The sequence below is a fragment of the Mustela nivalis genome (assembly GCF_964662115.1).
Source record: "Mustela nivalis genome assembly, chromosome: 11".
Taxonomy (NCBI): domain Eukaryota; kingdom Metazoa; phylum Chordata; class Mammalia; order Carnivora; family Mustelidae; genus Mustela; species Mustela nivalis.
The window spans coordinates 59,957,185-59,983,632 of NC_139030.1; the positions used below are offsets into that span (position 1 = coordinate 59,957,185).

Here is a 26,448-nt window from a genome sequence, read left to right on the forward strand (position 1 = left end):
CCTTTGGTACAATGGGGTGTCTCTAGGAGGACTGGGGGGGTCTGGAGAGAGACTTATCGTTCTATACTTGTGTACCGTTCAAATGTCTTTTGTTTTTAACCAAGTATATATAATTAATATATGCGAAGCCATTGCTTTTCGTTTGTTTTTGTAATTGGCTGGAGTCCATGGTATATGGCTTTAAAGGAACTCGATTTTGAAATTTACCAACTGCAGATCTTACTGCGTTTTGTGTCATTTAGAAAATATTTAAAGACCAGCGCAGATCGGTGACCTCGACATACTGCGTGTCGTTGTTTTTCAACCCCTTTCCTTATTTGCTTCAGTTGTAAAATGCCCTTCGTTTCGCAGTCCCGTGGAAAGGCTTGTCAAGTGTGCGCTTCCTTCAGCCAGCACATTCACAACTGCTGAATTTTCTTCTGCTCAGCTTGTTTTCCTTCTTCCCCTCTGCAGCCCTGAGCCGCTTGGGATCCTCACATCACCAGAGCAGAACGACTGGAGAACTTCTCATGACTCCAGGAGCGCGTGCCGCGGCCTTAGTCTCCGGTGAACGGTGAACGAGTGAGCCTAGCTCGGAGCCAGAGCGCACACCGCCTGCGGGACTGTGGGAGGACATGACCAGGCGCGGGCTCTAAGGTAGCTGAGTCAGCTTCCCCAGGAGCTCTCCGAGCGGCGTTGCCAGAGCCAGCCCTAGAGCCATTTCAACAAATCACCTCTTTTAATGCTCTTTGGCAGAGATCAAATCTAACACGGTAAATTCTTAGCCACAGTGATGATTTTGTTGGTTTAAATGAATCCGGTATTAAAAGGGTAGGACTCTAGCCTAACTCTTCTAGTTCTTGCATGGCCTGGAAGGGGGGCTTCTCTCTTTCTCTTTTTCTCTCTCTTTTTTTTCCTTTTCGGGTGGAGCTGCTTAGCTATTCTTTACCACTGGCCACTTTATTAAAAAACTATCAATAAATATAAAATACTTCTGCCATTCTTTTCCCCTCAGAGGGCCACTTTCCTCCCCGCCCCCCCCCTCCCCGCCGCCCTTCAAAGATTTTATTTATTTATTTGAGAGAGATAGAGAGCAGGAGCAGGGGAATGGGCAGAGGCAGAGGGAGAAACAGAAACCCTGATGAGCAGAGAGCCCCATGGGGCTCAGTCCCAGGACCCCAAGATCACCCTCCTAGGCAAAACTGCCACTGAAATGAATGAACCACCCAGGTGCCCCTTGATTATTTAATTTCAAATAGTACAAAATAGTATAAAGTACAGACATATACATAGGTAAAATTTCCTCCCTGCCATCCTCTTTTACCCGTAGCCACTAATTTGGAACACATACTTTCCATACACAAATCTTACCGTATTACATATAAAATCTGCATATTAATTATGTTTCAGAATTGACGAACATGTCCCCACATTTTGTTTTACAATTTGCTTTTTCATTCCAGTCCATAAGCTATGGACATTTTCCCTTTTAAGCAGAATCTCAGTCTAAATGACTGCTTAGTGTTCCTTATAAGGCTGTAACATAATAACCAGTCCTCAAGTGAGGGGTTAGCCTGTAATTTAAAGGGGGATGCGGGGGGTGGGGGGCGGGGAGACCTTTCACATGAGGGACAAAACAAAAGCCACGGCTGTTGACATTGGACTTTTTAGTCTTTAATGATGTGAGTTTTTGTTTCCCAGGGCGCATGATGCACAGCTTTGGGCTGTTGCTGAAGTGTCCGTTATGTCCGATTTTCATCTTCTGGATGCCTGGAAGGAACTTTGGCACTAGGCTGTGTTAATATATTTGTATAGTTGTTGGTTCTGGCTACTATCCTTGGAGCATTTTGAGAGATTTTCATGCCCATTTAAGGTGGTGTGAGGTTGAATTAGTTTTAAGAGGAGATAATAAATAACAGGGATGGAATTAAGAGGCTGACTTTATTTCGCATATGCATTTATGTGACGGAGGAAGAGATGGTGGTGTTTGTTAATTGCTAACCCTGTGATTCTTAATTATGAAACAGGGTTAAGATGGTTCAGCTCAGTAGTTCCCTAGTGTGTTTGACAGTGAGAATCGCCAGAGAAGTTTTCAGATACCTGGAATTGGGGATGAATATTTTATTTTTGTTTCTTTATAAAACACTTGTTTTTAGGAAAGTGATATAATCACTGTTTATAAGATTAAAAAGGTACGAAAGAGTGAAGAAATACAAGTTTCACTCCTCCCATCTCCCAACCGTCCAGTTGTTCTTCCTAGAGTCAGTCATTGTTACCAGTTCTTTGTGTATTCTTTTGGAGATTTCAAGGCATATATAATATACCGACACATAACCTTTAGATTATTGCAGGGTTTTATTTGTGTGTGTTTAAAGATTTTATTTACTTATTTGACAGAGAGAGAGAGTGCAAGAGAATACAACCAAGGGAAGGATTAGAGGGAGAAAGAGACTCCCTGCTGAGCAGAGAGCCTGTGAGGGGCTCGGCTCCATCCAAGGACCCTGGGATCATGACCTAAGCTGAAGGCAGATGCTTAATGAACTTAGTCACTCAGGCGCCCGTGTGTGTGTGTGTGTGTGTGTTTAAACCCCGATGGTAACAATATACACTGTTCTGTGCCTTTATTTATTGCGATAATATTTCTTGGAAGATCTTCTATATTAATACTGCATTCTTTTTTAATGGATGCCTAGTATTCCACTGTGGACATATGCTATAATTTATTTAACCAGTGCTATGTCGATGGCACCTGGATGACTTCTAGTCTGTTGTTTATTATTATGAACAGGGCTCTAGGGAATATAACCTTGTACAGATAGCATTTTAAACGTGTTTATGAGTATATCCATAGGATCCATTTCTAGTAGTAGAATTGCTGTGTCAAAAGTTACAAACATTTTAAATTTGGTAGAAATTTATTGCCAGGTTACTCTGTTCATCGAGCTTGCAAAGTTTTATATTTCTTTTTTTCTTATATATTTTTTCTTACATTTCTTTTTTTCTTTTTTTTTTTTTTTTTAAGATTTTATTTATTTATTTGAGAGAGCGAGAGTGAGACAGAGAGAATGAGTGGGGGTGGTGAGGGAGAAGCAGTCTCCCTGCTGAGCAGAGAGCCTGAAATGGGTCTTGATCCCAGGACCCCGGGAACATGACCTGGGCTGAAGGCAGATACTTAACCGACTGAGCCACCCAGGCGCCCCAGTTTTAGATTTCAGCAGCAATGGGTGTTTCCTCAAACTCTGCTGATCACAGTATGATTGTCAAATGGATAGGTACTTTGCCAAATGGATAGGTGAAAAATGATAGTTTAATGTAGCTTTAATTTGTATTTTTATTTTCATTGATACTGAGCATTTTTTCATAATTTTAAAGACCATTTGTATTTCCTGTTGTGTTCCCCCTGTGTTTGTGTACTTAGTCTGTTTACCCATTGGGTTATTGATCTATTATCAGTTTAAAGAAACACCTGTGCCTTAACAAAATAAAGTGTGGTAAGTGATATTTATATGTTGTCATTTGTACAAAAATAAGAATTATTTTGCTGTGCAGATTATTTAAAAATTAGTACACTTATATTTATCAATGTATTCATTCGATAGCTGCTTATGGAATGCCTTGTAGGTATTAGGCACTTGTCTAGACAGCAGTATATAGAACACTGAAAGAAAACCCATCCCAATTCTTGTTCTATGGTACTTACATTGTAGTGAAAGAGACATCAGTAGCAGATGTTCATAGTGACTTGTAGAGCTAAACAGATAAACTTTCTGTGGCTAAAAACCTATCTCATGGTTCCTTGGATGTTGTGTTGTGGTTACATTTTCAGGTTTAAATCTTTGATCCATCTGGAATGTTAGGTATGAATCAAAACTGAATTTTTCTCTGGATGCTCTATTTATTAGTCTAAGGCTGAGTTGCTATAACCAAGGGCTATGTTATGGTTCAAACAGCATAGAAGTTGGTTTTTTTCTTACTAAACAGTCCTGTGTGAGCAAACCAGGTCAGCAGAACCTCCCATAGCCACTAGTCATTGAGACTCATGTTCCTTCTGTGCAATTGTCACTGTAGTTATGCACATGGTCATAGATGGCTTGCACCATATCTGGGCTCCCTCCATGTGAAGGACAAAGGAGAAAGTCCAGGGCAAGTGATCAGAAGTTGGACACACACCACTTCTATTTCCATTGGTGAGAACTTAGTCTTGGGGCACGAGTAGCTGCATGGGAGAGTGGGGAGTGTGGTCTCTGCAGGTCAGCATGGACCCAAGAAGCAGCCAAGAAGGAATTTTAATGGAAAATCAGTGGTCTTTGTCACAGTGGCCAGTTTTCCCAATTTTACTGAAAAGTTCCATCTTTTCCTCTTTGATTTCTTTTGTATTATACATTCTCCTGTACACTTCGGTTTCTTTTGGGGATATCCGTTTAGTTTCATTGATCTCTCTGCCCATACATGTACCAGGATCAGTTTTTGAACTCTTGAAGCTTATGTGTATTTTACCTTGTGTTGGGGATTGTTCAATTTTGCAAAATTTTCATATTTAAGTTTCCTTTGACAGAATTTTAAAGTTCTGTTTTACAGAATATTCATTGCTATTTTTATGTGTGAGGTTTTTTTTTTAAAAAAACAAAGAACTTTAAAATAATCGTATCTATTCACCACTCCTCCCCTCTGAGAAGAAAACCTGCTAGTACTATGAATGGGGTTGTGTTATACATATAGATACTTTGTGAAGGGCTCACATCTTTTTGATGTCAGGTTTTTTTTTTTTTTTTTTTTTTTTTTTTTGCTGGAGGATAATATTGACAGTATTTGGGAAACATTGATTTGGAATCTACAGTCTATCTATATCCTCGACCATATATATATGAAACATAATTGAAGGAAGAGAGGGAACGACCAACTTATCAAAAGCTATTGTAATAACTGTATTTAATACTTGACTTCTGGTTATGACTAGGTAACCGATGCCTATTTCTCTATTACAAATGAATAAACTTGGAACGTGAGAAAACAGTTTTCCTATTTGAAGATAACATATAGTTGATATTTCATGGGATGCCTGGGTGGCTCAGTCGGTTAAACGTCTGCCTTTGGCTCCAGTCATGGTCTCAGGGGCCTAGGATTGAGTCCTAGATTATGATACTTGCTCAGTGGAGAGCCTGCTTCTCCCTCTGCCTATGGTACCCCTGCTTGTGCTCTCTCTCGCTCTTTGGAAAATAAATAAATAAAAAATAAATAAAATCTTTTAAAAAATTGTTGATATTTCAGGAATTTATTACAAAAACTTATTTGTGACACAAACCTGGGCAGATTTTTGTGTATACATGATACACTGTGCTGTTACTCCCTCAGTGTATATGTGTCTGTTAGTCTGCACCTTTTGTTTTTAACAGGACACATTCTGTTTTTATCTTCTTTTTTATCTTTTTATTGTAAAATAAGACACAGATCCAGATATCCATACAACACCTATATAGCTTAGTTAATTATTGTAAGGTATTTTCATTTATTATTTATATTTATTGTTAATTTTATATTATTATTATTTTTTATTTTTAATTTATTATACGGGGAGTATTTTTGTGACCACCACACAGATCAGGAGACAGAATATTAGCAGTCTCCCCTCCCCCCGGTGTGTCCCATACCAGACATAGCTCCTCTCCCCCTCCAGAAGTCAGTCACTGCTTTCATGACTTCCGTAGTAATTGTTCTGTTGTCTCTCTTTATGGTTTTATCACCCATGTATGCATATTTAGCCACTGTACTTTAGTTTTTATTTTATGTCTTATTAAGTCTCTTAAACATCAGATTCCCCCGGCGGCCCTTTCCTTACAGTCTGTCTGTTGAAGAATCCGTCCATTTTACCTCTGATTTCCTACTGGCTGGGTTTGGTGGTTGCAACCTCATAGTTCAATTCAACTTTGTTCTTTTATTTTTTGAGTGGGAAGTAGTGTTTTAACACCACTCTCTGGGCACCAGTCATGCTTACTGCTACTGGGTAGATCATTGTTTCTAGGCCTTTTAGTGGACAGAGGACAACAACACAGAAAACATGTCGTGAGTTCATACTGATACTTCCAATTCAAAAATCAGGTGATGAAGCTCTTATTTAACTTCCTCTGTTACTACCTGTATTTCACATGGAGAATTCTGGTTCTCCAAACCAGCAGGAGATGACAGAATTCAAATGTGCCACAGTAACTTGTTAGCTTTCTGCCATGTTATATACAGAGTATTCTCAATACTGCCACAATCTCAGCACTGAGCCACTCGTTACAATAACTGAAAAGCAATGAGAAGAACTTCTTATGAGTATGCTATTCCTATTCTCCCTGAAATTTTTTTTTTTTTTGGTGGGGGCAGGGGGTGGGTAAGTGCAGGAGATGGTTATAGTTGAAAATTGGGCAAATTTAAACACTGATTAGCTTTTAGATGATATTTGGAGATGGAATACTTTTAATACTTTTAAGGAATAATTTTAATTTTTGTTAGGTAAGATGTTGATTTTATAGTTGTATTTAGAAAAAGCCTTTATTTATGAGAGAATTTGTGGGTGAAATGATGTGACATGTGGGATTCTCATCAAACTACCTCAGGAAGAAAATGGGCAGAGTAGAGTAAATAAGATGGCTTATTTTTCAAACTGGGTGGTAGGATGGTGCTTTATAATTAAAACTAGGAGGTCAGAGTAGGGTTTTTCAAAAATACTTTTCAGTTTCTATGTAATTTGAAATATCTGTAATATGGTTTTTAAAATGAATAAACAGTGGAAAAACCAAGTACGTACGGTAAGAGAAGAAAGTAATAAGGATTCGATGGTGTGGGGAGATGTGGATGTGAGTAAAGAACAGGCGATTCCATGCTCTGCCTGGTGGTTCAGGCTCAGCACAGTGGTCTTGAAGCTCGGGGATTGGGTACCACCTTGATTGAAGAGTGAGGTGAGATGTGAGCCTCTGTGGGAAACTAAGATTTAAGTGATGAGTGGCAGAAGAGGAAAACTCTAAGGAAGCCGAGAAGGTCCAAACCATAAAAGCAAAGATCCAGAGAGAGTGGAGCTTCTGAATCCCAACCAGGGAGGAACCCGGGGCAGAAGGGGGTCTTCAGCACCGTGATGTTGCAGAATGGGCAAGTGAGTCCACCGTCAGCGTTCTCAGAACCACCTGAGTTGCTGTGGGACTGGGAGTTCCTAGGCCCCATCTCAGGTCAGTCGACTCAAAATCTTGGGTTGAGGCTTGAGAGTCCACATTTTGAAGAAGCTCCATTACATATCCAATGAGCTGCTTTGGTGATGGACTGGATAGAGGTTGTGGAAAAAGTTGTGTAGATTGCTTTTTCTAGAAAGTCTTTTATGAAAGGTGAAGAAGGTAGGTGTGGGAAGACTAGGGGTTGCGGCTGGTGGTAGTTGTTGAAATAATAATAATAATGATAATAATAATTATTACGTGAGAGGTTTTCCTCTAAATATGGAGAACATGAATGGCTTCCTGGCAAGATGACTGAATGGTCAGGCTAAGCGAGAGCCCCCTACTACCAGAGGGATGATTTTTTGGCAAGAACTTGGTTTTGATAGTTCAGGGAAAGCTTGGAAATCATCATCATGGATTAGATACTCATTTTGTTTATTATTATTTTGAATTACATATTAGAAGAGGAGAGGCTCCCATGTCTTTTCACTGCCTTTGCTTCTCATCTTCTGACGGGTCTCCAGGCCCATCCTGGAGGAACAAGGAAGGAATGGGGTCTGTGGGGCTGATTAGGCACTTTTTTCTCTTATTCAGCGTTCCCTTGGTCCCTCTTCACGTTCTGTTTTCCTTCTCTTGATTTCCTTTCCCTCGTGTTCAGGGGGCACCCTCATGTACAATAGGGCCTCTTACAGATGTTGCCTGGTATGGGGTGGTATTTTCCAATGATTTGCTTTGGGACGATTGGAGGGATTCCTACATCTCATGATTTCATAATCAGTCTTGGTAGGTTGTGGAGAGAGGACTGAGGTAAGAATCCTGTTCCTCCTGTTTTCCTCTGCCTTAGGGTCTTTGTTTTGTTTTTAATAACAGATTGGGTTCCTCATTTCTGGCCCATAGATTTTCTACCTCAGAGTACTTGGGGCATCAGCCATTTCCCAGATATCCTTTCGTTCTCCACATAGTAGAGCACATTTGTTTTTACTTTTAACTTGCCATTAATTTCTTATTTCGACCGGTTGAGAGTTTGGGTTGGGTGCGTGGTTTTTCAGTTACATCAGTTTTTTGATCTCTTTCTCTCTGGTATGCAGACTCTCTCTCGGCTCCATCTCCCCTTCTCCTTGTTTTCTGTTGTGGTTACTTCAGGGCTAACCCGTTCAGCTTGTACACTGACCCTGATACACAGTTCATTTTCTTTCTCATGATCGTATTTATACTTTTGATGGATATATTTAAATGAACAGCTGTGCATTTGTTGAGTCATACCACAATTAGCTGCTCGACTGGCAAAAGCATATTTCAAGCGAAGTTGTGAGAGAATTCCATTAATCACATTCTGGTTGGGGGAGGGGGGAGAGAAAGACTGACCACTAAGAAAAGTCTTTTGAAAGATTGTTAATGAGTTATTCCATTATTTTAGAGTAGAGTGAGGTAGTTGCTGTTGGAGGAGTCATCTGAAGAAACTTTAAAAAGATGTAAATAACTATAAAGGTTTAAGGATATTAGCCTTGAAGGCAAAATTCCTTGGCATCATTAATGTGTAGATAAAGTTAGTAGCTGGTGCTGGTCTATTTAAGTAGATAAAGAGGTCTTCTAAAAGTGTTCTTCTCTGTAAAGACCAGTGTTCTTGATTAAACATTTCTTGAATTCATTGGCAAAGTATTTTGTTTTAAGCTTCCTGGACAGATAACATATGAGACAGAAGATGTTACAACTTTCTTTTTGTTCAAATATATTAATTGCTAATTGTAACTCTGATTGAGTCTTCGGCTTCCACCAGCCAGATCTGTTTTTCTCTTGACACTTCCTTGGGGTTCTTTCTGAAGGTTATTAATAGGCATGGAAACATGGCTTTCCAAACATCAATAACTGTTAGAAGACTGGGGTTGGGAGGAGGAGATAATATGTCAATTTCTGACTTGAGAAGATGTATTTCCAAGCTACAGAAGCTGTCTCAGAGGTCACTGGGGATGGCTCTGGGCAGATCAGCTGGTGTCTGCAACTAGAGATCCATGCAAGCCTTTCCAAATGGGATATTGTCCACCAGGGAGTTGTCTGGTATACCCGGAGTCTGCCAGCCATCTTTTGGTTTGGCTACTTCTCTTGGATGACACCCTTGAAAACTGAAATCTAAGTTACCAATGATATCTTTTAATTTATCTCAAAATATCTGGTTGCTGCTTTATGCAATTGATGATAAGGTACACTCTCCACCCCCCGTCATTTCTTTGCCAGTGTGTACAGAATTCCTTAAACCTCACTTCCCTCTCCCCATCTAAATCCAAGTGTAGCATAGACTAAGAAGTTAAAGTTAATGTGTTTTAATTTATATGGAATGCTTAGTATGTGCCAGGAATGGTGATGTAGCCATAAGCTAGGTAGAATTTTTACTTTCATGCTACTTATATTTTGATGTGTGGGGAAGGAGTGGGGAGTGGGGAGAAACATAATAAAAATCAATGAACTAATAAATCAGCAGCAGTTTTCACAGTGTTATGTGCTATCAAGAAGATAATGGTAGGGTAATATAATGTAGGGGCGGGGGTGGGAAGTTCTGAGGCAGGAATGGGCTTGAGTGTGTAGGTAGTGTGGATGAGAAGGAACGCTTTGGTCAAGCTAGTGTATAAAGGGTGTTTTTTTTTTTTTTTAAATACCTCCACAGAAATATGCTGTAGTGTCTCCTATTTAAAAAAAAAAGAAGAAGAAGAAGAAGGAGAGAGAGATACTTCCCTGGTGCTGACATCTATTTTATTTAACATCCTCCCTACCCGCCCACCTGCCTACCTTTAAATTATTATAGGGTAATCATATTAGTCTTAAAATTGGGACAGTTGTGTCAGATGGTGGGCACCTGAAACACCATTTTTTCTGGTATGGGGGCCGGGTAGGAAAGTCTGCACTATTAGGTGAAAGGGGAAGCTTCAGGTATAGTCAGAAATGAGAAAACGGGGCCGAGGCCGCATCTGACTGAAGACTTAGGGAGGAAGTGGGATTTTAGGTGGTTTCCATAGTTGGGCATCCATGAGTTGTGGGGGTGGGGAATAGCGGGGTCCTTCCTACCACTAGGTGAAAAAACAAACAAACAACCCCCCCCCCCCAAAACTGTTCTAGTCACAGTTTGTGAACTGGAGGGAGAGGCATGAGTCTGGTGCTGCCCAGGAGACTATAACAAAACAGCTGGGGGATGATGGGGTCCTATCAGTTGAAACAAAGCAGGAGAGCCACAGCTATTTGCTACAGAGGGAATGAAGTGGAAAATGAGGGACGGTTTCCATCTAGTCAAGCGTGTCAAAATAAAGCCGTGTCTTTAGATACCGGTAAGGCATGCAGCGGGTGATCGCACCAGAATCTCAGAAGCTTTGCTCAGTTTTCATCTGTAGATCGAGCCGGGGTGCGGCAGTCAGTTTCATCCTGTATACAGCAATTAAAATGAATTTACTGGGGACTCTTTGGTTCTTTCTTGGGGGCCTAACTTAAACCTTTCACTTGTTTTCATTCAATTAAGCCTCATCTCCCCTCCATTTCCACCCCTCACAGATTATATTGTTCTTTTCGTCTCCTTTCCAAGCCTTCTCTTGGGTTCATCTGTCACAGCTGGAATGTTTGTAGTGTAACTCTTTCAGTCGAAACCCTTTCTTTCCCGAAATAATCTGTAATTATTTCCTCTAACTACAGGATGAACTGATCCAGGGGCTGGGTTTCAGTTCCATAGGACTTGTCCAAGAAACTATTTGTATTCATCTATCGCGGAAGATCAAATTACATGCTAATATTCTGAAAGTAACACCCCACCAGAAACCTTCCAGCAACAGTGAAGTCTATATAAAACCAAACCCTGGCAACTTACACACCGCCAGTTCAGACACAGCGTGGTGTTAAAAATATTTCACAGGTCATTTGTGAACTGGGAAAAAGACCCTGACTTATATGGTATGATGGCTTTGGTTTAGCCCCCTTTTTTGGGGGGGGGGCTGCTGTAACTGACAGCCCTTGTCTCTTTTCAGCCCTTCCACGGGGCCAGGTAGTTTGGAGCAAGCTGCCCCTGGGTTATCTCTCTGCCTGTTGAGCATAGAAGAGACAGAATTGTTGGTACACAGTGGATGATTTTTCTCCCACTTGGAGGTGGTTTTTTTTTTTAAAGACTTTATTTATTTGACAGACAGAAATCACAAGTAGAGAGGCAGGCAGAGAGAGAGGGAGGAAGCAGGCTCTTGCCGAGCAGAGAGCCCGACATGGGGCTCCATCCCAGGACCCTGGGATCATGACCTGAGCCGAAGGCAGAGGCTTTAACCCACTGAGCCACCCAGGCACCCCGGAGCTGGTTTTTTTTAAGTATACCTTCCCTCAAAGTTTTATGTCTGAATTTGTCTTACTGGTTCTAACTTTGTCCCAAATGTGCCAGACTCACACTAATTTCTCTTTTTATTTCAAAATATGAGCTACAAGAGGACTGGAGAGTGGGATCGGGGTTGGGAGGTAGAAACCACTTGATGAACAATATGAGAGTGGCTTGGTTTTCCTTTCACATCAAGATCTTTTTTTCAGGGGTGGGGGAGATAATCTGAGGTTACAGAGCATATGAAATTAATTTTGAGGTTACAAAGATGGAAAGAAGACATGATTGAAAGGTGGTTCTAATAACCATGAGTAAAGATTATTTTCTAAGAGGAAAATCAAGATGGTTAAAGTACAGAATGCATTGACACTTGGATAAAATGTTAAGGATGACAAAAGCGGGTTGCTAAGCCGTGGCTGGCTGGTTTAACAAAGGTTGTGATTGGTGGTTGAGTAACACCTGAACTCAGGTCAGATGGTCTTGAGCTTCATTCACTTTGTGTCCTTGAGCAGCAAGTTACTTCTACCCTCCCATTTTCTTCTGTGTAAAATGGGATTAATGTGAGTATTGTTTTAGAATGTTCTGGGGAAAGATTGAATGAGATGACGCATATGATCTCTAAGCACAATGTCTGGCTGGTTAGTATGTGCCGCTACTGCTGGTTGGTAATCATGTAATGTTGACAGAAAGCTAAGAGGAAACAGAATTCCTCAATCCTTTTCCTTCCTTTGCCTTTACCTTTTATATTAAAGAGAATGAATTTGTTTTCCTAGAAGGCATGACATAGACCATATAGAGATATAAAGAAAACTGTGGAAAAGTAGTGACAGCCCACAAGTAGATGGTATAAAAGTCATTTAAAATTGGGAGGGGTGACTGTACAACCTGTTTTTGTTTGTTTGTTTGTTTTAAGTTTTATTTATGTTAGAGAGTGTGCAGGAGCAGGGGGAGGGGCAGAAGGAGAGGGAGAAAATCTCAAGCAGACTCCCTACTGAGCGTGGAGTCCGATGCAGGGCTTAGTCTCAGGACCATGAGATCATGACCTCAGATGAAATCAAGAGCTGGATGCTCAACCGACTGAGCCACCTGGGTGCCTCCAACCTGGTCTTTTAAAATTGTTTCTAACCTGGAGATTGTCAGAAGTTGAATTGAGAGAGTATCAAGAAAATTCCTATGGAATAAGTACTCAGTAAATTATGTGTTGAGCTAAATGGACAAAGCAGATCAGTTTAAGCTCTCTAGACAATGTACATTTTTTTTTTTAAAGATTTTATTTATTTATTTGACAGAGAGAGATCACAAGTGGACAGAGAGGCAGGCAGAGAGAGAGAGAGGGAAGCAGGCTCCCTGCTGAGCAGAGAGCCCGATGCGGGGCTCAATCCCAGGACCCTGAGATCATGACCTGAGCTGAAGGCAGCGGCTTAACCCACTGAGCCACCCAGGCGCCCCTAGACAATGTACATTTTGTAGAATTTTCTGATGGGAAATAATCTTAATACGTCTTACAACTTTTCCTTTATCCTCAACATTATAGATAACAAGTTGTTATCTATTCTTAAGTCTAGGTTTTAGAAACATCCTTTATTCTAATAGTGGATTATCAACTAGATTGTTTAATAGGAGTTCTAAAAATTGAATATAGAAGTATATTATACTCTTGATTATTCTGTGACCAATATCAAAATGTTTTCTGATACTTTTGGGGGGGGTGGTAAATGTATTGCAATGTATTTATGGTTTTTATCCAGCTGTAAAATTGGGATGAGCAAAAGGAGTGTCAAACTTGGTCTCAAGCCCACACATGTTAGAAACTGAGCTAAACTGTAGCTCTTTAACCGGAAGTCAGTGTGGTCTATAAATGGAGTTTAAAAAGTACCATGGGATTTGGAAAGCAGTTCTGTTCTGCCCTGGTGATATACCCTTTTATAGTAGAATATCATGGGACTGTTCAATCTCCCAAGAGAATAGTCCTGAGACATTGTAAGACATGGTATTGATTGAAAGAGGGTGCCTTAGTTAAGATGGGAGGTCCATAACCCCTTTTTCTGAATAGCTGATTTCTTTGTGTCTGAAGGAAAGACAGATCAATTACTAGGGATAGAAGGCCTTATCCAAGACCAGAAAGGAGAATATATATATATATATATATATATATATATATATATATATATATATATGGCAAGAACTTAGACTCTGAACCCTTCAGATAATAGACTGTAATCCTTCAGTAACTTATGACTTTTCAGTTAAGCATTTTGACCTTAAAACATTACATAAAAATTTTGGTTCAACCTGAAGTAGGATGAAAAGTTGAGAACCTTTTTATCGTAGGTTGATGTTTCATTTAAGAAATATTTAGTTGTGTACATAAAGTATTATTCCTACATTCAGAATGTCTTATGCCTTCTTCCTTGACCATTAGACTTGTTCACTTCTTTGATGTTAGAGAAGTTAAAGAGATTTCTAAACATGTGGAACACTAATATTTTTGTCATGTGTAAATGTGCATCCTAAACTACCAGGTGCCCTCTGGTTATCTGGCATGGCATGATAGAAGGAGTGATCATTTAAAGATTAAGGCAATGGTTTTCAAAATTTCCAGAATCCCGGGACTCTCTGTGACTTTCTCAGCAGTTCACAAGGTCCTTCTTCCAATGATGTGTGTATGAGACTGTATTTTCCATATTTAACCAGTGCAACACAGTGTGACAGATGTAAATCAGAATCATATATGAGACTCTAGTTGCTTTCTACTAAGTTAAACATAAAGAGATTTATGAAAATGGGAAGTAATGCCACTTTCCTTACTATGTTTTTTGGAGAAAATAATAGTTTTTATTTTTTAAATTTATAGAACACAGGGTAGTGTGTTTATTGTTGTTTTAAAATAAATGCAATATGAAAAAATTCTCCAGTTTTAATTTGTAACAGAGTAAATATTGATAGATATGGCCTGCATTGACAGGCTGCTAAGAGTCCTCAGTACATTTTAAGACTGTATAGTTATTCTGAGACCAAAAAGTGTGAAAACCACTGGAGTAAGGCATCCCTGAACTATTGATTTATTGCTACTCTCTTTTCCCACTACCAGTCCCCTCTTTCTTTGCCAACCTGTATCTGGAACTTCTTAACCAAAAATACTTGGGAGCAGAACAGTTGAAAACTTAAAGCAGTATTTTCTTTTTAGTGTATTTTAAAATTGGGAATAGATCCTTAGGGCTTCAAATTGGGACTTTAGCATGTTGATTTTTTTATAAATACAGTCTGATCAGGAATTTTATTCCGGAACATTCTCCTTTCTACGCTCTTTTCCCCCTTTTCTTTTGGAGGTTCCATTTTTAATAGCTAAATTAACTGGTCAGCAGAGACTCTGCCAACTGAACAAAATGGCAACCAATAGTGATGCTGACATATTTTCCAAAGATTTTTTTTGGCAGATTTGAGTCATCCTATAAACAGACTAGTTGGGGGGACTGAATTTCCAACTCCTTTTTTTTTTTTTTCTTTCTTTTCCTGTTTTCCACTTAGGAGCCTAAATCAATGTTTTAATTCTGCTTGCATGATAATCTGTGAAAATGTCTTTTGGGGCCTGGGCTTTTATTGGCTTTGTGACAGGAAAAAATGTCAGTGGTGATTGTCTTTTCACTTTTAGGTCCCCCCCCCCCCCAATAGTGAAAGGATTCTTCATTTTAAAGCTTGAAGCTTCTTAACTGCTGACTTTTATTAGTACCTGATTTGAATTGTAGAGATTAAAGTTACAGAGATGATAAATATTTTAATGCTACAGTTTCTTTGCAGATGTGTATATTTTGTGTGTTGGGGCATGGGAGTAATTGCTAATTTATTTAGAATTTAAACTTAAATTGAGCTGATTAATTCAGGGAAATCTGAACTTAACAATATTAAATGTGCATCTACTGGGTAGTGATTAATCGAATAGACTATAGAATTGGCTAGCATGGAATCTATAGTCTACTGAGGAGACATATGTTCAAAAGCACAATAAGTATGAGTAATTAATTATTAATTATGATATGGTCCAGGATAGTAAGGACCACAGTGTTTATGTATCTTTATTATTTTAAATTCCATTTTTTTTAAGGTTTTATTTATTTATTTGAGAGAGGGAATAAGAGAGCATGAGCAGGGAAGGGGTAAAGGGAGAGAGAGAAGCTGACTCTCTGCTGAGCAAGGAGCCTGCTGTGGGGCTTGATCCTAGCACCTTGAGATCATGACCTGAGCAGAAGGCAGACACTTACTGATGGAGCCACCCAGTTGCCCCAGTATTTTTATTTTTAAGATTTATTTATATATTTGAGAGAGAGAGAGAGAGATCGGGGGAGGGACAGAGGCAAAGGGAGAGAGAGACTCTCTAGCAGACTCTGTGCCAAGCTTAGAGCCTGTTGCAACGGGCTTGATCCCACAACCCACGAGATCATGACCTGGGTTGTAATCACGAGTTGGCTCTTGAGCCAACCAGCCAGTCAGGTGCCCCTCAAGTATTTTTTAATTTTGAGTTTGGGGACCTTGCATTCTATCAGATGGAAGTGAATGTTAACTGCTTTCCCTGCCACCCCACCTCCCCGCCCCCAATAAGGTGATTGACAAAGAACCACTAGGAATAGAGATACCAGCCTCACCATTTTCTTATTCCTTCTGGTGCTTTCATTAATAATATATTCGATCTGTAATTTCTTTAATGGTTTTAGAACACTTGCAATTTGGGAAGGGCTTGTTTTCATAACATTCTTAAATCGACCCTCAAAATTATGGTACATGGCTATACTCTAAACAAGCCATGCCTACCTTTTTAGTAACTTCTACTCTTTCTGGAAGAATTATTGAACTAGACTGTCATTGGAACTGAGACACACCAAATGAAGGCTCAAGTTACTTATCTATCTACTATATTAAAACAGTTTTTGTAAGATGCAAATTTCGGTACATACAGTCACTGACATAGTGGTTCGACTTAATGATTTTTTGACTTTACCATGTTGTGAAAGTGATAAATGTTCAATAAAAACTGTACTTCAGATTTGGATCTTTGGATCTTTGGATCCTTTCCTGGGTTAGCAACATGTGGTATGGTCCTCTCTTATGACACTGTGGGCAGTGGCAGCGAGCTGCAGCTCCCAGTCAGCCATGGTCACGAGGGTGAACAGCTGATGCACTGACTACCATGCTGTCCCCAGATAGCCATTTTGTGTTTCACTCTTAGTACAATATTCAATTAACATGAGATCTTCAACACTTTATGATGAAATAGTCTTTGGGTTAAATGATTTTGCCCAGCTGTAGGCCAATGTAAATGTTCTGAGCACATTTAAGGTAGGCAAGGCTGGGCTATGGTGTTTGGTAGGTTAGGTGTATTAAATGCATTTTCACCGTATGATATTTTCAACTTATGATGGGTTTATCAGGGTGTGACTCCCATCACAAGTAGAGAAAGTTTTGTGTTTTCATCCTGTAAGTCAGTGAATTTTCTTGCATGACGCTAGGGTGCCTGTACCTCTTTTCGAGGTAGGTGGGCTAGTGCTCAAGACAAGTAATTGACAAGTAATTGATGTCAAGTGGCAGCAGACCAGTGCTGCAGGCTTGAAATCACCGCTGATGGGGAGTTGTTTCACCAAGTGTTTGCCTCTTCAGGGAGGTCATGAATGACAGGAGGAGGGGAGTGGGTGGGAGAAGGGTGGAAGAAGAGGCTTAGGGCATGTGAGGCAGAGGGAACCAGCAGTGTGCTTATGTTCAAAGTCATGGAGACAAGATGGTGATGAGGAGTCAGTGTCTGGCTCTGATGTCCTGGCACGCCACCAATCAGGGGCTTGCTGCAGAAAGATCTGTATGAACATGGACATAGTCCTATAATAACAGCTGTAAAAGGGGTCACTTGAGTTCCATAGACTTTAAAAAATATAAAAGGAAGATACACAAAACTGTCCTTTACCTCTCTTCTTCATGTTGCTGTGAGAAAAGGGATAGACCGAAATTTAATTGTGGCTAAATTGAAATGAGGGTGGTAAGATAAGACGGGGGTGTGGAGAATGAACAGTCTGACCACCAACCAAAAAATTTGATTTTACGATCAATCAGAAGGTGTCCACTCCAGGGGAGCTGGGGTGGCTCAGTCCGTTAAGTTTCTGACACGATTTCAGCTCAGGTCGTGATCTCAGGGTCATGATATCAAGCCCTTTGTTGTGCTCCCCGCGGGCGCTGGGTGCAGCTTCTGCTTCAGATCCTTTCTTTCTCCCTTTCCCTCTGCCCCTCCCAGTGCTCTCAAAACAGATTTGCACTCCCAGCAAATTAAATAGCAACTGGCTTTTGGTCTTTACTTTGAGCTACAGGTGTAAGATAGCACACTCCCCTGTGCATTAAAGAACTTTACCAGTTTTCTTTTTTACCATCCAGAAAATCACAATGTGATTTTAATGTGTATTATTTCTTGTACTAAAGAATTAGTGTAACCAAACTCATCATATTCCTAAATTTTTTTTTAAGATTTTTAAATTTATTTATTTGACAGAGAGAGAGAGAGACCACAAGTAGGCAGAGAGACAGGCAGAGAGAGGGGGGGAAGCAAGCTTCCCGTTGAGCAGAGAGCCCGACGTGGGGCTCGATCCCAGGACCCTGAGACCATGACCTGAGCCGAAGGCAGAGTCTTAACCCACTGAGCTCCCAGGTGCCCCTTCCTAAAATTTTTATAGGAATTATTTAAATGGATAAGTTCTTTGTTGTAATCATTTGACTTAGAAAAATTGAGCTTTTGTTAATGTAGTTTCACAGAAATATCAACCTGAAATTTATATCAGGTACCTCACTTTCTCTCATTTGTATAGTTTGATATATTATAAACTTAGAAGATTTCTTCCTGTCTTGGTTGTATGTATTCTTTATTAAAGTTGGGGTTTGTGTAAGAATGCATTGCTTTGCGATAGATGAGGGATAAGTTGTAGGTGTTTTGGTTTTGGTTTTGGTGGTTGTTGTTATTGTTGGTCCCCTTTTGGGCTGTGTGGTGGTTCCTCCACTTCTGATTCTTTTAATGGAGGAGTAAGGTTCAAACACAGTAATTTGACTTGAGTTATGCAGTCACTTAATCTTTAACATCATGTTATAACAGTTTATTCATGCTTCTCAGAGTTTTTAAATTTAGTGCCATTTTTGCATTTCATAGGCTAAGATAAAATTCGAACTTAAAATTCTTTGAGAATGGTTAGCCTTATAGCTGAGAATTTTTCCTGTCCCTCCTGAGTTCTCTGTAAGAGGGTAGTTACCTTAGAGTGGCCACCAGTAGGAGGTAAATCTGATGAACTCCTTAAGATGATTTGCTTAGATCTACGTAAAGGGTATATGTTTAAATTTAGCAAGAAATAAGGCGACATATGTGAGGGGGATTTGTAAGAAAGGCCTTGAATGGCAGTTTGAAGATAGTATGCTTAATTTAATTTGTCATCCTACAGTTAAATTTTTTGTTTTACTTTTATCTCTTATTTTTCCTCCACAGTTGTACAATGGTGGATGGAGTGATGATCCTTCCTGTGCTAATGATGATTGCTTTCCCTTCCCCGAGTATGGAAGGTAAGTGGCTCACAGCTGTTTGGAAGAGGGTAAGTTTCTGGGTATCATTTGGCTTTCTGTAAACTAGCTTGTTCTTAATCCTATCATACTTAATACTCTTCCGTTCTCCCCCTATGTTTTTTAAAGTAGTGTTTCCAGTTCACGCCAAAATTGAGTGGAAGGTATAGAGAGTTCTCATGCCCCTTGCCCCCACACATACAGAGACTTCCTGATTACCAACATCCCCATGGAAGCGATGCATTTGTTAAGATTGTTGGACCTACACTGACACATCATTATCACCCAAGTCCATAGTTTGCTTAAGGGTTCACTCTTTATCTTATGCATTCTGTTGGTTTTGACAGATGTATAATGACATGTATCTACCCTTAGAGTATCATACAGAGTACCGCTTGTCCTGTACTCCACCTGTTCCTCCCTTCCCTCCATCTTCCTTACCTCTAGCAACCACTGATCTTTCTATTGCCTCCATAGTTTTGTGTTTCCTAAAAAGACATGTAGTTGGAATTATGCAGTATGGATTCTTTTTGGATTGGCTTTAATAGGCACTTAAGGTTTCTCCGTGTCTTTTCGTGGGTTAATGGCTCATTTCTTTTAGCACTGAATGATACTTCATTGTCTGGATGGACCACAATTTATGCATTGACCTACTGACGGGACATACTGGATGCTTCCAGGTTTTGGGAGTTAGGAATAAAATTGCTATAAACATCCATGCGCAGGTTGTGTGTGGATGTAAGTTTTCAGCTCCTTTGGGTAAACACGAAGACTTGTGATTACTGGATTTTATGGTGGAATATGTTTAGTTTTGAAAGAAGCCTCTCAGTTGTCTTCCAAAGCGGCTGTACCATTTGCATTCCCGCCAACAGTGAAAGAGAACTCCTGTTGCTCTACGTCCTCACCAGTGTGTGCTGTTGTCGGTGTTCTGGGTGTTGGCCCCCCTGATAGGTGTTTCCTTATCGTTTTATTTTGCATTCTCCTGATGACATCTGATGGGGGGACATCTTTCCATAGGCTTATTTGCCAGCTGTGTGTCTTCTTTGGTGAGGTGTCTGTGAAGATCTTTGGCCCATTTTTTTAATCAGGTCGTTGTGTTTGCTTATTTTTGAGTTTTAAGAGTTCTTTGTATACTTTGAATAACAGTCCTTTGTCACATGAGTCTTTTGCACTTACTTTCTATCATTCTGTGACTTGCCTTTGCAAGTCATTCTGTGACTTGCACATACGTTCTATCATTCTGTGACTTGCTTCCATTGTTCTTCAAAGAACAGAAGTTTTTAATTTTAATGAAGTCCAGCTTATTAATTATTTCTCTCACAGATTGTACATCTGAAAAGTTGCTTACTGCTGTACCCAAGGTCATCTGGGTTTTCTTCTATGCTCTCTAATAATATTATATGACGTAATATTACATAATGGGCTTTACATTAAGTTTCTATTGGACAGTGCTCTTGTGACCAACTTGGGTATCTACAGTCTATAGATTCTGCTCTAAACAGTATGTTAAAAACATTTCAGTAATGCTTCAGTCTTTTAGTGCCAGGAAGATATAAAGTAAGGATTCTGTGCGGTAAGTTTAAAAGAATTAGAGGTGTTTAAACCAGAGGAGAGGTTGAGTCCTAAGTTATAGGAATTAATAAGAATTGAGTTGGAAAAATTTAATGGATTACTAGCTCTTACCTAGGGGTTATGTTCCTCCCCAAGGAGTATTTGACAGTGTCTGAAGACATAACAGGCAAGTTTCTAGGGATTTTCCTCCACTGTATAATTGCTAAACACTATGATAACTAGGAAAAAAAAACTACAGAATGTGGTAGAATAAAGTCCCTCCAAATTCCATTCCCTTCCCTAGGTATAGTATCAGTTCTCCATGGTGTTAGGCAGTTCCTTTTGGTTTCATTTGACATCATGGATGGAACTGTGGTTATGGGCATGATTGAAAAGAAAGAGAGTGGAAGGCAAATTGAGGTGGCAATGTGTGACTAGAGATGGAGACGTTAAAAAAGAATGGAGAAGAGAGAAGGGGAAGAGGGCATTTATGAATCAGTATCAGCAACTGGATCATTGGTTGTTTTTTCCTGCTTTTAGCTCTTCAGCTGCCCAAAGAATCCAGCAAATGACCCTCTCATGTCACAGTAAAGATACATAATGAAACAAGTCCGTCTGGCTGAAGTGGAAATGGATGGCCACTAAAGTTTAGCTATTTAATATACCACCACCACAAGGATGTTTACAAGGAAGGAAAAGGACATATCATCCTTTAGTTGCAATAGCTTTTTTTCTCTTCAGCCGGCAATATCCAGTGAGTGCTACAGCCTAGAGTGCTCTAATCATAATAACAGTTGCCCCAGTCCCGTCTTCCCTCCATGACTCAACTCCTTGTTCACTGTCAATAGCATATTCTATGAAAGGACTCTTTGTTTTTGTATATTTACTAGGAATTGAAAAAACACACTGAGAACCCCTGATTGTAATTCACTCTAATATATTCAACATTAGTCATAAAGCAAATGTTCAGTACAAAATAGTTAACCAAAAGAGGTAAATAATAGGGAAGTTAACTAAAATCTTGACACTAGCCCCATACATTGTCCAGTGCAGACCTTTAGACCAAGTTTAAAAAGAAATAGACCCATGTTTGATGTTTGCGAACACCTTATTGATTGTGCTTCAGTGAAGCTAGATGGCATTACTGGGGCATAATAAGAAAACTACAGAGATTTTGTTGGGTAACCTACTCTTTCATTGAGGCGGGGGGAAAAACCCAAGCAGAAATTCTTCCCCTTTGTCTCCCAAATTATTCCCAAGTGTCGTCTTAAATATTAATTAGAAATAGTGTTAGCACTTCATATACTAGGTCCCAAACATTGATTTTGATAGGGTTTGGTCAGTATGAGTGTGGTTTAGAACATTTCTCAAGTTGTATGAAATCCTAAATCCTCCAAGGTAAAAAAGAAAATATTGCTTAGTATAAGTACCTCTTTGATGATTTTAGGTAATATTTATTGAGTGGCTAATATGTGCCAAATGTTGACCTGCTTTATATGTATTATTTCTCATAATCCTCATGATTACCCTCATGAGATAGGTTTTGGGGGGATGTGCCTTTGCATTGTTGAAACCTCTTGCTTAAAGTTACACAGCCAACAAAAGGTAGGATGTACTTTGAGGAATGGTGTTCAAGAGTTTCAGTCATTATCCATCTTCTTCAGATTTGGGCTTTTTTTGTTGTTGTTGTTTTGTCCCTTAAATTAGCTACATCACATTCACATTATATCTGGTGCATGCTAGAATCCAGCTCAGTCCAGTCTGTTTGAGAGCTGCGATGAGAGCTAGTAAGAGCAAATGATCAGGCTCCTTCACCTGGGTTTGTGTTTTTTCTTTCTCATCTCTCATTCCAATATTCATTTTTCATGTTCATTATATATACAACTCTAGCTGCAGGAAGAGTTTTATTTGCTCTTACTGAGAAGAGCACTTGAGTCCTAATTATCCGTATATCCTTCCTTTCCTTTCCCATTAATAAAACTAATCATGCTCTAATACTGCTCTTATGCTACTGGGGATAAGTCCATTTTTGTTGCAGAACCTCCATGTTTGGCTTTCCTTTTGTCCCCGAGAGCATTTGCAGGTGACGTCCATGACACAAATACTTAAAATGGAATATTGCTTCAGAAATATTTCTAAGCTAAGATGACCCACATTTTATCAAATTTGCGAGCCATAGTTAGATTTTATTATAGCAACAAGGGCTGGACTTTTGCAGAGTTTTGTTGCAAGAGATTTTGGCCTGTCCTAGAGAAGATTGCTGAGTTCTAAATTATTTTGTGGGCTGACTTGATTTTACTGTTTCCGAAGCCATCACCACTCAGACTTTCCAGCCCAATGACCCAATGAGGGAAGGAAGGGGATAATGTCAATAGACTTTTTGTTAGGGTCCACAAAGGTGCCCCTCTTTGCCACTGTGGGAGAAGAATAGAATAGGCCTTTCTTTGAATTTCTCATTATTGAAGATTCAGGAAGTTCTTGAAGGGGAGAATGAATGTACGAGAAATGTTTCTATTAAATTTGTTGCTCTCATTTCTCATTACTATAATTTATTATGTTTGTTGAGAATAAAATCTTTTTCACAGATACATCATCAAAAGAGAGACATTAGGGGATACAGTGAGCTATTTGCCACTCATTCCTAGGACCTAAACTGTAAATATCTGATTGAGCTACACACTATTAAGATACTGCTTCTTTGTTGTCGGATTTTCTCATCTAACAGAATGATGATGTATTAGTGGATGTAAGGTGAACTATGACAAAGCTTCCTTTGAGCTTTTTACTTCTTGGGAAATGTATGTTTCGGCTGTGGGCAGTTAAACTAAAGCCACATCCAATTTTTTTTTCCAGTGGACATTTAAAAACATTCACATTCAGGGCAATTATGAGTGGAGGGTAATAGCAGTAGGGTGCGGAGGAGTCTAAAAATTCAGTCTAAGTCAAATATTGAATAGATGTGAAAACAAATCTAAGACCCAAGCTTGTTAAATGATTTCCTTGTGGTCAACAGTGAGAGGGTAGTGCTGTGGCTTCTAGGCTTCTCTTTTATGCAGACAGGTCTCAAGAATGAGAAGATGAATGCCATCACCTCTTTGTGGAAAAGCTAGTGAAGCCGATTTGTAGGTGTGCTGTACATGTGACTTTTGCTCTTGGAAAGAAATAAAGACGGAGGAAAACAAGACACAATAAAGAATTACTTTGTAACTCCCCAAACATTATTAACCAGCCTCGGAACTTCCTTCTGCAGCCCAGCATGACCTCAGGCAAGCTTCCACAGATAATGATTATACAGGATAGTCATAATTACTCAGAACTCATGTCAATTCCAAGATCCTGTAAGACCCAGGGCGGAGTGACTTTCAAACTTCACTGTGACTCACAGTAAGAAACATTTTACAGTTGGACCCAAGCATCTACATTTAGAAACATTTTAGGTTAGGACCCACACGCATCTAAAACAAAAAAATTCATGAAAAAAAAACCAGCAGTTACTCTTACTCTGTTTAATGTACTTTCATTTCTTCTTTCTCTTTTTTTCTTTTTTTCCATTCTCTTTGGCTCTATTTTATTTGAAAAGAAAGAATGAGACCTTCTCTTGAACCACTTAATCGATTTCCCTATCTAGGAACAGGTCTTGACCCAAGGTTTAAGAAAGGTGACTCCAGTCTGCTTCCAAGAGCTTACTGCCTGGAAATCCCTGCTGCTCTCAGGTGAAAGTTCTGACAAGTGCTGTGTGTGTTCTGCAGCAGAGCGGGTCTGGGGCCTTTTATATTTCCACGAAGCCTGACCATCCTCACTCCCCCCAGCCAGTGGTTTGACAGGAAGAGGGAAGTTTACATTTGTGTCTCTTCAGCCTCGGTCCCAACACTGGGACAGCTGCTGCCTGCTCCTAATCAGCTGAATCTGAGCTCTGCAGACCGGGTGTTTTCCTAGATCCACGGGGAAGTGTGGCATCTAATTCCTTGTTATGAGTTAGAGCAGAGCCGGCACGTTCTGAGAATATGACACTGGAGGATGTGGGAAGGAGAGAAGGCATAGGAGGAAGAAGGAAATCTCTCTTGGGAAGGAGGTAGTGAAAATCACCTGAAATAGAACAAAACAGACAAAATCCCCACCCCTGCCTGTAACTGAATGGTGATTTGGAATGGGAGTGGCCTCTTTTTTTGTTTTGTTTTGTTTATTTTGCTGCATTTATTTCCTCTTCTCAATGCCGGTACCCACACCAAGCCAGTTTGGATGGATCCATTCAGGAAAGTTGTAAAGAATAATGGAGCGTGGGGAGGGGGGGGCGCAAAGATACCCACAGTCGGATGGGGAGTCAGACTTCTGTGCTGTATGTATCATCCTGCCCGTTGCCAGGTGGAGTCACATGGTCATGACTTCTCTTTAACACCATGTCCTACTTTGTAGGCTTCACAGTGTCCGTTTTGCAGAGTGTTGGGGAGAGTTTGGGTAGGTAAATGATGTTGCTAGTTGAAGAGTGTCTTCTGAATGGAACCTCTGGGCCATGCATTGGAATCGGGCTTTTCTCAGGAGAGAGACAAAGGCAAACACTGCCATGAGCTGTCTTCGTCCTCTTTCCCATGTGTCCTTGCGCATGTGTTACCTCATCTGTCAGGGGCCGTTCCTGCAGCTGCACCAAGGAGACAGCAATAGGATGGTTGTGAGTTTGTGGGGAAAATTGCAAAGTGAGGCCCGGAGTGGAGGAGGCCTGCCTGGACTTGGCGGTGTTCATTTTATCCCCAGTGTGTACCACAAACAGCACCTGGCATGTAGTTGGTGCTCAATGAATATTTGACAAATGAATGAATAAATCATGTTGGCTACAATAATGGTTATTATAATAAAAAAAGATACTATAAGAGGAGCTGGTCTGGGCTGGGGAGATCTTAAGAGCATGTCTTTCAAAGAATTTATTCTGAGTTTGGGAAAAGAGAATCAGTTATAGCACAATCGTACAATCTTTGATAAGTCAGTGTGAGTACGCCAGTAGGCATAGATGATGTCAACGTAAGCAGAAGTGGTTGCTGCTGGCAAGGAGTCACAGTCTAGTTGCGGAAGGCAAAGGTTACAGCCCAGCACCGGGGATAGCTACAGGAAGGGCCTCTGTATCTCACAGGGCTGGGGTTGGAGGCAGCAGTCCTGGGAGCCAAACTTTGGCGGGCTCCACAGACCCTGGAGCAGTAAAGGGAGGACAGAGAAGGACTTCTTGCGCAGGGAGGGGCCTCACCCCGAGAACTGCGAGGGGGAGGAATGGACGGCCAGTCCAAAATGGCCAGGGCAGTCCTGAGAAGGGATCCGGCTTGGGAGCACAGATCCTGATGGCCTGGCAGGGCCTGGGGTCATGAGCGGGTAGTCTCCTATCCGGAGGACAGTGAGAGCTGTTGAAAGGTTATGGGGGGCGGGGTGCGCACAGGGTATGGTGGCGTGAGAGGTAAATGGTTGAGGAAAACCAGTCCTGCGGTGATGCTGTCGGGGGCAGGCCCGCATGCTGTATTTTGGGAGGTATCCCAACTATAACAACGTCATGGTGGCGAGCAAAACAAAAACAGAACCTTAGTTCAAAGAGGAGAACTTTGTTATTATTATTTGCAAATAACAGTTGCAGGAGCGACACACAATAAGCTAATAATAATGCCCCCACTACTTTTATTATGAAAACCGAAGCCTGAGCGGCTGACTTTTCTAGCCACTTTTGCAGGACATTTAAATCCCTCTCGCCGGCCCTTTGTTCCTGTGTTGCCATGGAGTGTCAATAACCCGGCTCAGAATAACCCGGGCAGTGACATGCGAGGTACAGCCTGCTCGCTGGCATGCCGGCTG

General features: G+C 40.4%; 1 protein-coding gene across 2 annotated transcripts in view; it reads left to right on the forward strand.

Annotated features, from left to right (window-relative positions):
* Nucleotides 1–458: 458 nt before the first annotated feature.
* The window catches only part of ACVR1 (activin A receptor type 1), a 76,108-nt gene continuing 50,118 nt past the window's right edge, over nt 459–26,448 (forward strand). Inside the window, exons 1-2 of one of the 2 annotated variants that reach the window (XM_082691386.1) lie at nt 459–752; nt 19,001–19,074. In XM_082691386.1, coding sequence (XP_082547512.1) covers nt 19,008–19,074 — 67 coding nt within the window. In that variant the 5' untranslated portion in view covers nt 459–752; nt 19,001–19,007. The remainder of the gene's footprint in view (nt 753–19,000; nt 19,075–26,448) is intronic. The other variant, XM_082691387.1, reaches the window with a different exon arrangement.